The sequence below is a fragment of the Ursus arctos genome, unplaced genomic scaffold (assembly GCF_023065955.2).
Source record: "Ursus arctos isolate Adak ecotype North America unplaced genomic scaffold, UrsArc2.0 scaffold_31, whole genome shotgun sequence".
Taxonomy (NCBI): Eukaryota; Metazoa; Chordata; class Mammalia; order Carnivora; family Ursidae; genus Ursus; species Ursus arctos.
In genome coordinates, this window is record NW_026622997.1 from 6,535,620 (window position 1) to 6,547,796 (window position 12,177).

The 12,177-nt window shown below is 57.1% G+C and overlaps 1 protein-coding gene across 1 annotated transcript; it reads left to right on the plus strand.

Moving 5' to 3' along the window:
* The first annotated feature begins 1,023 nt into the window (after window positions 1–1,023).
* On the plus strand, window positions 1,024–3,604 carry FOXC1 (forkhead box C1). The gene has a single exon (XM_026511367.4). It carries the CDS (start codon window positions 1,042–1,044, stop codon window positions 2,698–2,700), a length of 1,659 nt encoding a protein of 552 aa, XP_026367152.2. The 5' UTR covers window positions 1,024–1,041; the 3' UTR covers window positions 2,701–3,604.
* Window positions 3,605–12,177: the final 8,573 nt, after the last annotated feature.

The following is a 12,177-nucleotide window of genomic DNA, read 5'->3' on the forward strand; positions in this document are numbered from 1 at the left end:
GGAAAGGTGAGGGGAAAAGGAGGAGGGGAAGAGAGGCCCACGAAATCCCGGCACTGGACTCAGCGAGATCGACCAAGGAATGGGAAAGAGCCAGCCCGAGTTGGGGCTCGAGGACTCGGGGACATCTGGGAGCGGTGGACGGAGGGTCTGCGTGGGGCCCAGGAGGACCCAGGAAGTCTGCGAGAACAATGGACGCCTGTGCGGAGGGCCAGGGGTGGGAGACAGTGCGGGCGGCGGCAACGGGCGGCTGGGGCTCGGGGCAGGGGCGCTGTGGGTGCAGGCCTGGCGCGGACAGGGGCAGGGGTAGGGGCGCGGGCTCCGAACGGCCGGCGCGCGTGTGGTCAGCCCCGCGGTCCTCCCGCAGCTGGGCGCGGGCCGCCGGGGCTCGGCCTCCGGCTCATTCAGAGGCGGTTCTCGCCGACCATTGGCTGCTGCTGCTGTGGTGGGGCGGGGCTCCGCTGCCCGGAAAAAATGTAACTGCGTAAAAAAGTCCTCGCCTGGGTGACGGATGCTCAAAAGTTCAGAAGTTTTCCCAATGCTTCCTTAAGCGGCCGGCGCGCGAGAGACTGAAAAAAAGGTGACGCGGGGCCCGGGAAGGCGGCCGGCGCGCTGCCCCCCGCCCCTGGTTATTTGGCCGCCTTCGCCGGCGGCTCAGGGCAGAGTCTCCTGGAAGGCGCAAGCAGTGCGGCGAGAAGGGCGCCTTCTTGTTTTTTAGTTTTGGCTCTGTTTTGCCGTTCTCGCCTGGAAGTTGCTCCGCGGGTTCCTCCAAGGCCGTCTGCCGCGTCCTCGTCCGGCCCTCTTCCCTAGCACCGACCCCGAAGTGGCCAGAAGCGCCCCAAGAGCCCGAGCGAGCGCAGGGAGAGGCCGCGGGCGGCCGGCGGCTTCGGGAGGCGGCGGCGGCGGCCGAGCCGGACTCAGCGCGGCGGCCCGGCACCAGCTTTGTGGGGCCCGGACTCGGACTGGGCAGCCGGCGCGGCGTGGCCGGCCTAGGGAGGGTGGGGGGCGGCGGGAGGCGCGGGGCGACGGCGGCGAGCGGGGGCCATGCAGGCGCGCTACTCCGTGTCCAGCCCCAACTCCCTGGGAGTGGTGCCCTACCTCGGCGGAGAGCAGAGCTACTACCGCGCGGCGGCGGCGGCGGCCGGGGGCGGCTACACCGCCATGCCGGCCCCCATGAGCGTGTACTCGCACCCGGCGCACGCCGAGCAGTACCCGGGCGGCATGGCCCGCGCCTACGGGCCTTATACGCCGCAGCCGCAGCCCAAGGACATGGTGAAGCCTCCCTACAGCTACATCGCGCTCATCACCATGGCCATCCAGAACGCCCCGGACAAGAAGATCACCCTCAACGGCATCTACCAGTTCATCATGGACCGCTTCCCCTTCTATCGGGACAATAAACAAGGCTGGCAGAACAGCATCCGCCACAACCTCTCGCTGAACGAGTGCTTTGTCAAGGTGCCCCGCGACGACAAGAAACCGGGCAAGGGCAGCTACTGGACGCTGGACCCGGACTCGTACAACATGTTCGAGAACGGCAGCTTCCTGCGGCGGCGGCGGCGCTTCAAGAAGAAGGACGCGGTGAAGGACAAGGAGGAGAAGGACCGGCTGCACCTCAAGGAGCCGCCGCCGCCTCAGCCCGGCCGCCAGCCCCCGCCCGCGCCGCCCGAGCAGGCGGACGGCGCCGCGCCCGGACCGCAGCCGCCGCCGGTGCGCATTCAGGACATCAAAACCGAGAACGGTACGTGCCCCTCGCCGCCCCAGCCCCTGTCCCCGGCCGCCGCCCTGGGCAGCGGCAGCACCGCCGCGGTGCCCAAAATCGAAAGCCCCGACAGCAGTAGCAGCAGCCTGTCGAGCGGGAGCAGCCCCCCGGGCAGCCTGCCTTCGGCGCGGCCGCTGAGCCTGGACGGCGCGGAGCCCGCGCAGCCGCCGCCGCCCACCCAGCCCGCGCCGCCGCCGCCGCACCACAGCCAGGGCTTCAGCGTGGACAACATCATGACGTCGCTTCGGGGGTCGCCGCAGGGCACGGCCGCGGAGCTCAGCTCAGGCCTCCTGGCCTCGGCGGCCGGGTCCTCGCGCTCGGGCATCGCACCCCCGCTGGCGCTGGGAGCCTACTCGCCCGGCCAGAGCTCCCTCTACAGCTCCCCCTGCAGCCAGAGCTCCAGCGCCGGCAGCTCGGGCGGGGGCAGCGGCGGAGGGGGCGGTGGCGGCGGCGGCGCGGCTGGCGCCGGGACCTACCACTGCAACCTGCAGGCCATGAGCCTGTACGCGGCCGGAGAGCGCGGCGGCCACTTGCAGGGCGCGCCGGGGGGCGCGGGCGGCTCGGCGGTGGACGACCCCCTGCCCGACTACTCTCTGCCCCCAGTCACCAGCAGCAGCTCCTCGTCCCTGAGTCACGGCGGCGGCGGCCAGGAGACCGGCCACCACCCTGCGGCCCACCAAGGCCGTCTCACCTCGTGGTACCTGAATCAGGCGGGCGGAGACCTGGGCCACTTGGCGAGCGCGGCGGCGGCGGCGGCGGCCGCGGGCTACCCGGGCCAGCAGCAGAACTTCCACTCTGTGCGGGAGATGTTCGAGTCACAGAGGATCGGCTTGAACAACTCTCCGGTGAACGGGAATAGTAGCTGTCAGATGGCCTTCCCTTCCAGCCAGTCTCTGTACCGCACGTCCGGGGCTTTCGTCTACGACTGTAGCAAGTTTTGACACCCTCGCCCCCCCTCCAAAGTCGAAGTGAATCGAACCCTAAAGCAGGAACAGCCAAAAGAACCATCAATGAAAAATCGAAACCAAAAAAGAAAAAAAAAAAAAGAAAGAAAAGAAAAAGAAATCCAATTTTTTAAAAAACCTTGAAAAACATTCACCAAACCAGCAAACAGAATCCCTCCAAAAATTCAACTCACCAGCACAAAGAAAACTATTTTCTTAAAAGATTCAGAGCCACCTTCACTTTGCCTTATCTAAATAAACAAAACGGTAAACTATTTTGTACAGAGACAGCAAAGTCATGGTTTATTAAAGGACAGTGTTACTCCAGATAACACGTAAGTTTCTTCTTGCTTTTCAGAGATCACGCTTCCCCCCTTTCTCTCCCATTCCCCTGCCCTTCCCTTTCCTCCACCTCTCCCCTGTAAGATATTTTATCCTATGTTGAAAGGAGGGGGAAAGTCCCCGTATATGAAAATCGCTCTCTTTTTATTCATGGACTTGTTTTAAAATGTAAATTGCAATATAGTAATTTATTTTTAATTTGTGGTTGGATGTCGTGGACCAAACGCCAGAAAGTGTTTCCAAAACCTGACGTTAAATTGCCTGAAACTTTAAATTGTGCTTTTTTTTTTCATTATAAAAAGGGAAACTGTATTAATCTTATTCTATCATCTTTTTTCCTTTTTGTTGAACATATTCATTGTTTGTTTATTAATAAATTACCATTCAGTTTGAATGAGATCTATATGTCTGGATACTTTAATACAGCCTTAATTATTAAGAAAAAAAAGATTTCAGATTAAAACACTAGAAATGACCTTTTCTCCTCCTAAATAGCTGAAAAATGGAGAAACCCTCTGACTATTCCTTGTCAAATTTCACGTAAAAGTCTCTTTTTGTTTAGTTTTTTTTTTTTTTTTGCAGCATCTTCTGCAGAATGTACTATGTAGTCAGCTTGCTTTGTGGCTAGTCAAAAGATATTTTCCTGAACAGATCTGAGCGGGCATATACACAAATATATTTTTTTCAGTAAGGACAGAACATGATCTGGAAATTCTAAACCCACGAATCAGCAGGGGTGTTACCACAGTGATACCCGTGTGTACTAATATGTGAATGTGCCTCCAGATATACACAGATGAATATTTGTCTTGTGTATCACATAAAAAATCGTGATGTCTGTTATACATCCCCATAAGCCAAATGCTGGATAGATATTTCGCCTATTAACTTCACTCCTTTGTAAGAGGAAAAATAAACCAGTTTTTAAATGTATGTGTATAACTCATCCACATTTACAGTCCTTCGTGTGTTACATAGAAGGGTTGATTTAAAAAAAAAAAATATATATATATATATATATATATATACTGTGGGTTGGAAAGGGATATTTAATCTTTGGGAAACTATTTTAGAAGATATGTTTGTAGAACAATTATTTTTTGAAAAAGATTTAAAGCAATAAGAAGGAAGGAGAGAAGAGCAGAACATTTTAGTCTAGGGTGGTTTCTTTTCAATCCATTTTTTCTTGTTAATTTACAGTTAAACCTAGGGGGCAACCCAGACTGGCCCTCCCCCTTTGTAAATAACCCAGGAAATGTAATAAATTCATTATCTTAGGGGGATCTGCCCTGTCAATCAGACTTTGGAGAGATGGCGATTTGATTACAGACATTCAGGGCCTTTCAGTTTGCTTTCGAGATAATACAGTTTCCTGCTATCTACCGCTCCTATCTAGAGGCAACACTTAGCAGTAATCGCTATTGCTTGTTGTCAAAATTTGATCATTGTTAAAGGATTGCTGCAAATAAATACACTCTAATTTCAGTCAAAAACTGCTTTACGTGGCCTCTGATTTGCTGGGTCTCCTCCCTCAGAGTCGTAACCTAATAGCTAGGGAAGATCGCAGCGGCCCAGGGCACGGGTGTCTCTCCGGGTCAGGCCGGCTGGGACTGGCCTGACTGCTGCGTTTAAACCTCCGCTTGGCTGTCTCAGCCCATGGCCCTGGAGCTGCCTCGGGTTACCCCCTTGGGGTGGGCGGTGAAGGGAGAAAATCCATTGCCAGGTCTCATAGAGTTTGTGCGTTGATCCGCTTTGGGAGCCGGCCATGGAGCCAGGATTTGCGGACAAAGGGTCCGGTGGCTGGAGCTGGGTTGTCTAGGCCCGGATGGGAAGCGGCAGCAGGTGACCAACGGAATGGCCCTGTCCGCTCGGACGGGTGACCTATCCCAAGGCTGGGCAGCTCCGGGAGCCAGAGCCCGTACTTTTCTCGGCTTGCCTGATGCAACGTTTTGGAATGGGGACTCGGCGAGGGTAGACCTGTGGCCCACCCCGGGCTTTCCTGCCGGGTCGCTCCTGGCCCGACGCCGGCCTCCGGGACGCCGCTCCCGGACGGGAACGCTCTGCAGCTAATTAGATGTAATTACCCGCCGCGGCCTGGGCCTGGCTTGTTTGTGTTTGGAGCTCCTTCTTCTCCCCCGCCCCCCCCCCACGCCTGCCCCCGCCCCGCCGCCTCCCCTCCCCGGGTTCTCGCTCTCCTCGCCGCTGCCTCCCCCCCCCCAAATCAGTTGTTCGGGGAGAAAAGAGTCGGAGGAGACCTCTTGTTAGGTGTGATGGATTAATCGCAGGTTGGGTCGTGGGTGCCGGGAAGACCAGGCTGAGCAGAAAATGGCAAAGAGCAGGGCTGTGTGTAGAGGGACGAGGGTCGCGGAGCCAGGAGGGGCGCTTTCGGGCCCTCGCCGCCGGGGCCGGCGGAGCCTCGGGAAAGCAGCTTGCTCCGCTCCTCGTCCCGCGCCTCGGCCGCGCGCCACCTGGTCCACGCCGCCCCCTGTTAATACTCCTCGCTCGCCGCCTTTGTTTTGAAGACACACGTGCGTTTAGGTGCTCAACCGGGGTGGAAAGGTCACAGGCACTCCAGTGCTCTCGGGTGACAGCCCGACCCGCGCCAGCCCGCAGCCCCGGCAGCCTCACGCTTTGCACAACTCGCAGCCCGCCCGGCCTGGGCCTGGTAGCGCCGGATCGGCCTGGGCCAGCGCGTGGGCCCCAGGCGGCCTCCCCGGCTGGGCTGCGTCCTCGCGCGGCGTGTGGGGTCGGTTTACAGAGGCCACAAATCACTTGGCGGTGGCCGACGCGGGGAGTCGCTCGGCCTAAGGGACGGGAGAGATATGCAAAGCGGGCAGCGGGTTCGGCGTGTGCGGGGGGTCCATGTGCTCGTACCCCTCTGCCTCTCCTTGGGCCTGGGCTTTGCGGCCGCAGCACGTCGCGGACCCTGCCATCCATGGGCCTACCCCAGCCTGGCTCCGGAGAGCTCGACCGCGCGGCTCCGAGGGGTGGGCTGCGGGACAGTGAGGCAGGCGATCTGGGCCCGAGGCGCGGCCCAGGGCTGCCTCTGCCGTCGCGCCCCGAGGGAGCGCACGCGGCCTTCGCTGGAGCGGGCTTGCGGGAGTGAACATGGCGGGGGAAAGAACCCGCTCGCTCCGGGCTGGGGACCCCTCCCGACCACGCCAGAATGCGCAGTGGGCAGCGGGCACCCCTCGCTCTGCCTTCCTTGGGGCCCGAGTTCCCGAGGCTGAAGAAGGCCCCTGGCATGAGTGCAGTGCTTGGGTTTCTGTGGCCCCCCAAGAGCTCTTCTCCTAAAGCTCTTGGGAGTGTTCACACACTTGCCCGGGGACAAGCTTCTTAGCAATCATTCTTACCCTCTTCTGTTGCAACGTTTGAAAATTAGGCGTGGAAGACCTATGTGTCTAGGAAGGCGTGTTATTCATATATAGTGATTTCTACATGAGTGACCTAAGTAAGAGTTAAGCTATGTTTGAGTGGAAGGTCAGAAGTTCTGCTCATTATTCTGATTTTTTAAACCATATAGGTAATGTTTTCTACTCTCAATACATGTGCTTTTGGACTGTCATCCAATTTAAGAAAAAACAACTACTGCTGACCTTATTGAATCTGGGAGAACTACTTACTCCTTAGTGGTTTGCACATTTGACTTGCACTTTTTGAGCAATAAGGATATTTTTTTTCTGTAAAATATTCTAAGAGAAACTTCTTGCTGTTTTAACTAACAGTACATTTTGAAATTAACCTTGGACACTGACAGGATCTAGTGGTCGGGACTTGGCTAATTTTGAAGTGAGCCTCTGTAGAAAGCTTTGGGATAGTAAGTATTTTGTCCTTTATGCGGCAGTGGGTGCATTTATGTGCTTAGTAATTTATACAGTGAGCAAGTTAATGCCAGCATGTTACATGCCAGATAAAAACTTGCATTTTGGCATATTGCATGTGTGGTAGGAAGCGTGCTGTTTTCCAGAGCTATGCAGTTAGCACAGCTTTTTTCGCCAGATTGCATGCAAACAAGCATGCATTTGACAATTTATCATTCCACACAGCTTGTGTCATTAATAATCGATGTTTGCAGAGGAATAAGGCTCAATTGTGCTGGTGGTCTGTAAGCTCTTGGCTATTTCCTGCGGGGTCAGAAATAAGGGTCAGGAAACAAGAGCTCCTTATAGCCCTATCAGGCTCCCCCGAACTTCGATAGGTATAGAAGAGATATAGGGCCTTTTCTCTCCCACCCTGTTCTCTAGTGAGGGGGTGGTCTCAGTTTTAAGATGGAGGGCCTACAGTTTTGTTCTTCATGGTGCAAAATTCCAGAGACGCCCTGAATCCTCCTCAGGTCCGGGCTGCCTGGCCAGGCTGCCCAGGAGGGACAGGAGGGGCAGGAGGCGTCCATTGTGGAGTCAGGTCCTGGACTCCTGTATGGGTGTTCTCCCCAGCGGTTAGTGGTACTGGAAACAAGGGTGGTGGGAGCAACCGTTTCTTTCTACCCTCACTCCACATCTCACGCTCCTGAAGGGAAGCCCCTTTGCTTCTGAGCCCAGTTCTCACTCCTGGATCCTGCCTGCTATCCTAGGGCCTTCTTTTTAGACTCCTCTCAACTCATTCCAGAGTGGGTTCATGAAGCCATTAGCCCTTCCCATCGGGTCATAAACAAATGTTATGTTAAGGGCAAGATTGACAGTGGCCATGCAATAAAGCCGGCCAGGCAGGTTAGATTCCGTGTAGACAGTCATTCTTTAGCTAAGCAGGGAGATTTGGAGGGAAGCAGGGAGAAAAGGGACCAAGAGACTATGTCATATTCCTCACCCCACCAGGTTGTGGGGTGTGAGGGAGCCGAGAGTGGAGAAGCCTTAAGCTCAGGAGAGCTCCCAAAAAGCAAGACCCAGTTTATTCAGACAGTGGTCACAATGGCATGAAAGAAAAAAAACCAAAAAACAAAATCTCAACTGCTGAGATTTGCTATGGGGCCCTAAATGTCAGCTTCAGACACCCTACTTTTCTGAAAGCTCCTATTTCAATTTATAAGGAGGCTAAGAGTTTCCTTGAAATGAGCTTTTATTAATGGCATTTTCACTTGTACTTAAACAGAAAGTCTTCCTTTACTATTTGGCTTCTGCATTCATAGCTGGACTTTTGTGCCCTGATACCTCCTTTACCGTGTCTCTCCCTTTTTGAGTGTGATTCATAAGTAATCATTAAGTTCTTTGTACCTCTATCCCGCTGTCCCTCTCTTTGTCACTTTCTCCCCCCCCTCCACCGCCCTTCCTCCCAGGCCCTTTTAAAAGGGCTTGGGGCCCCAAAGTTTCTCCCAGATGTCTCTCAGCTTGAGCTACCTACCCAGTGGCAAGTATGCTCAGGCTCGGAGCCCTCTGGGTAATGGGCCACATGGGGTCCTGACCTGGAGCATACACTCAGGCCTTGAAGAGCTGGGGACACATGTGAGTAGGACTGACAGGTTCCAGGTCTGAGTCCAGTTGGAGAAGGAGCAATACTTAATTAAATGAATTCCAGCTCCGAAATCCATTCAGGAGAATGAAAGCCCCTTCTCCACAACGTTCTCAACGTGATTAGGAGTGGAAAATTGAGCAAAATGTACCATGTCCGTCTTATTGGAAACCAAAATATGGCGCAGAGAGCATAAGGCCTGACTTAAGACCTTTGTTGTGCTCCTTTCCCATCTTATCGTGGCTCCAAAGAAACCCTCTGTTTTATATTATTTTTTTATTGTTTACTTGATTTTTTCCCTCACTGATTTTAAATTCGCGGCATATTGAGCGTATTATAGGAGATGCAGTAGGATCTGGAATTTCCTTGCATATAGGCCTGAGACTGTCCTCAAGACAGGAGAGAGGGGTGGAGCTCCCATAGGGAGGCAGACTGAGAGGAGAGGCTGGTCTGAGTGGTCCTCAGAGAGGGCCTGGCATTGCTTCCTGCTTAGAGTCTACCCACCTGGTGTCTGGAGGGTGACTCTGAAAACCTGAGGGGGCACTTCCACAGGCCTCTTTGCTCTTCCAGATGGCACCTGCCTCTATTCTCCCAAAGAGCATCTTCTCTTTTCACTGTTCTGCCTTTGGGTTCCTCCAAGCCCACTGGTCGGCACTGCTGGTCATTTGTATTAAACTGCCTATCTTCCCTTAGCTGTCCCTGTTCCCAAGAAGGAGACTGGGTGGGCTGTTCATTTGCCCCCTAAGTCAACACAGCTTGGTGCTACTTGGGTGGGCATGGAAGTGCAATTTGTGAGCCCATGGAGTGAGCAGTGGGCTGGCAGCCAGGGCCAGGTGGTGGGGCCTTTCCATTGACCTGGGTGGTGGGACCCCAGGCAGGGCCCAGGGACAGGGCCCGGAGGGGTCTCAGAACTCGAGGCTGGGGAATGAAGAGGTCTGAGGTAGGGCTTTGAGGTTGATTTAGATTGAGAGATTAGAGACAGGCAGAGACACAGACAGATGGAAGGAGACGGAGAGGGGGAGAATAAGAAAGGGAAGACAGCCCCCCCCCATTACCTACCCTAGGGAAAAAGCAGGAAAACCAACACATTTAGCGCCATTAACTCTTAAGGCCTCCGTATTTCCTTCGGTATAAAAGCCGGTCATTGGTCCCGGAGGCTGTCCCGGGGTCTTGTTAACGGTACAGATGTGCAAACAGGACAGAGTTGAGGAGCAAGTGTTTAGGTGGCAATGGGATTCTTAAAAACCTGCCATTGGAGGAAAAAGGAAAACTGTCTCCTGAACTGAGCAAAATCTGCATCCCGGAAGGTGCTCGGGGCTGCGGCCCCTGTCCTCAGAGCCGGGTACGCCAGGACCGTGTCGAGGGGCGCCATGGTCCCCCAAGTCGGGTTCGTTCCGCAGCGCCAGGGACGCTGTGTGCCGGCCACGGGGCCTCTCTGCGGCACGGGCACCCCGCCAACAGAGGGGCTTCCTTGCCGTTCCAAAGAGGACTTTTGCTATCACCCACGGAGGACTCACACGGACAGTGGACGGTGGGCTTCGCGGCGAGAAGAGTTGGTGGGCTAACGGGGGGGGGGGGGGAGGGTGCCGCGGGCGCCTCTGCCGGAAGTGTCCCGGGGAGACCCGGAGGGAGGGTTGGGGGGGGTGGAGGCCCCGTCGTTGTTCCCACAGCCAAGGGCTGCCAGGTGCTAGAAGTTCCCTGAGAGAACTCGAGGGGCTGCTGTCCTAGGTCACTGTCCCGGGTCCTTACGGGGGCTTCCTGCGCGCCCACTCCCACTCCGATTCCACGGAATATCCAGGCGGTGCAGGGCAGTTGTTCACAGTGCGTTTGCCGACCGAGAAATACTGTGCCATTGCGGCCGCCTCCCGGGCCGGCCTACCCACCGGCTCAGGCCGCAGGAAAGGGCCCGTGGAGCCAGAGGCCCCGGGGTGCCGCCGGGATTGGGCCTCCCTCCCTCCCGGGCGCTGCGGGCGGTGGGGTGTGTGTGCGGAGGGGGGAAAGTGGCACAACAGGAAAGCCTCGCCAGCAGGCCCTTCCCAGGCGGCTTCCTCGCCATAAAAAGCCAGACTCCAGCCGAGGTCCTGACCCCTTCCAAATATACATTCCCTTGCCCGCGGCCCGCCACTCCGGCCCAGGCCTCGGGCTGGGCGGCTTCCTCACAGGCTGGCCCGCGCCCAGCGCCTCGCCTCAGAGTGGCGGGGGTCAGTGGTGCCCCAATTTCAGTTGCCGCCCCCAGGTCACCAACCCGCGTGCTCTGGTGCTTTGGGTCCTAGGCATCCGAGCGCCCGTCTCCGCGTGCACACTGGCGCATTAGCGAAGCCAGGGCTGCGGCGGGGAGGGTTTTCTTTTTAAGGACAGTTCTCCATCACCTCCTCAGCTCCCGCCGGTGCTCGCGCTTTGGGGAGCGCGAGGCCTCGGGCCCCGGACACGTGCGCGGGGCCGAGCCCGCCGGGGTCTGGGAGGAGGGAGCGCGGCCGGCGCATGCGCACATGCGCGGCGCCTTTCCGGCCCGCGGTCCGCCACCCCAGCAACGCACCCCGTGTGTCCTGGCCGAAGCTTGGAGGTCCGGAGTTAGAGGCTCGCCGGAGATTGCAGAGCTAGTGAGCGGGGTATGCGGGCCAGCCTAGGCCTCAGCATCTGCCGTCGGGGCCCTTCAGTACCTTGCATACTGGGTGCGCACACAGACGGGCACGGCGGCCCCGAATTCAGAGATCAAAAGGGGCAGCTGAGACGGGGCGTCCGCTGTGTGTGATCCCTGACCCTGGAGGAAGGGCGGGAGCTGAGGACTAGGCGGCGGGGCCGGGGTCAGGCCGCGGTCGTCGGCCTCCCAGCAGAGAGAGACACTGGCCGAGGAAACGGGTGAGGGTGGGGTGGGGCCGTGCCGTCGTATTCGTAACGGAGGCGTTGGAAAGGTCTCTGGGGACACAGCGCACTCCGGGCGGGCCAGGCGGGAGCGAGGGTGAGCCCAAGGTGGCCGGCGGGAAGCACCGGAGGTCGGGCCTGGGGGAGGCAGTGGCAGCCTCACAGGCCGAGGAAAGCGACGTGACTAGAGACCCAGTGACGAGTAATAACCCTGATGGCACAGCCCCTGAAAATGTGCTGGACGCTCCCGGGGTATTCGCGGGGCAGAGAGCGAGGCTGGGAGGTCGCTGGGAGCCCTGGCCTGGGGCCTGCTTGGGGCAGGGCAGCAGCGCCCCCTGTGTCTCCCCGAGGAAATCAGGCCCAGACCCCGTGAGCTCCAAAAGGACGCAGTGGGTGGTGGGAATCCCCCTAACTGCGGAGGGGGCGCCAGCACCTCCAGCAGCTTTGTGTCCCAGTTGTCGCTCCCGTTTGTGACCCTTCGCGGCACCACCAGGTATTAAAGCCCACAATTTTTGGAGAGGTGTAGGTGGCGTGTTGGGACATGTTGCTCTGCTTGTAAGATGCGTGCGCGCGCAAACACGATCTTTTTGTAAAACCCGGGTGGGAGTTCTCCGCACCCCTTTCCCGCAAACCATACACAGATCGATCGCTCAAGGCTGCAGCACAACTTGTGAAAACTAGATGACGTGTGAGCTTGGATTTATGGGGATCCATGTTAAAACTGAGAGTACCCGGCTGGAATTCCCAAATACAAACAAGGTGCCTGGGACGCTTTCTTCGGGTTTAGAAAGTTATTTGTAAACAATGCGTTTAAGGTTAATTTGAAAT

Coding starts and splice junctions, on each gene's coding strand:
- FOXC1 (XM_026511367.4), top strand. CDS start 1,042: ATGCAGGCGCGCTACTCCGTGTCCAGCCCCAACTCCCTGGGAGTGGTG.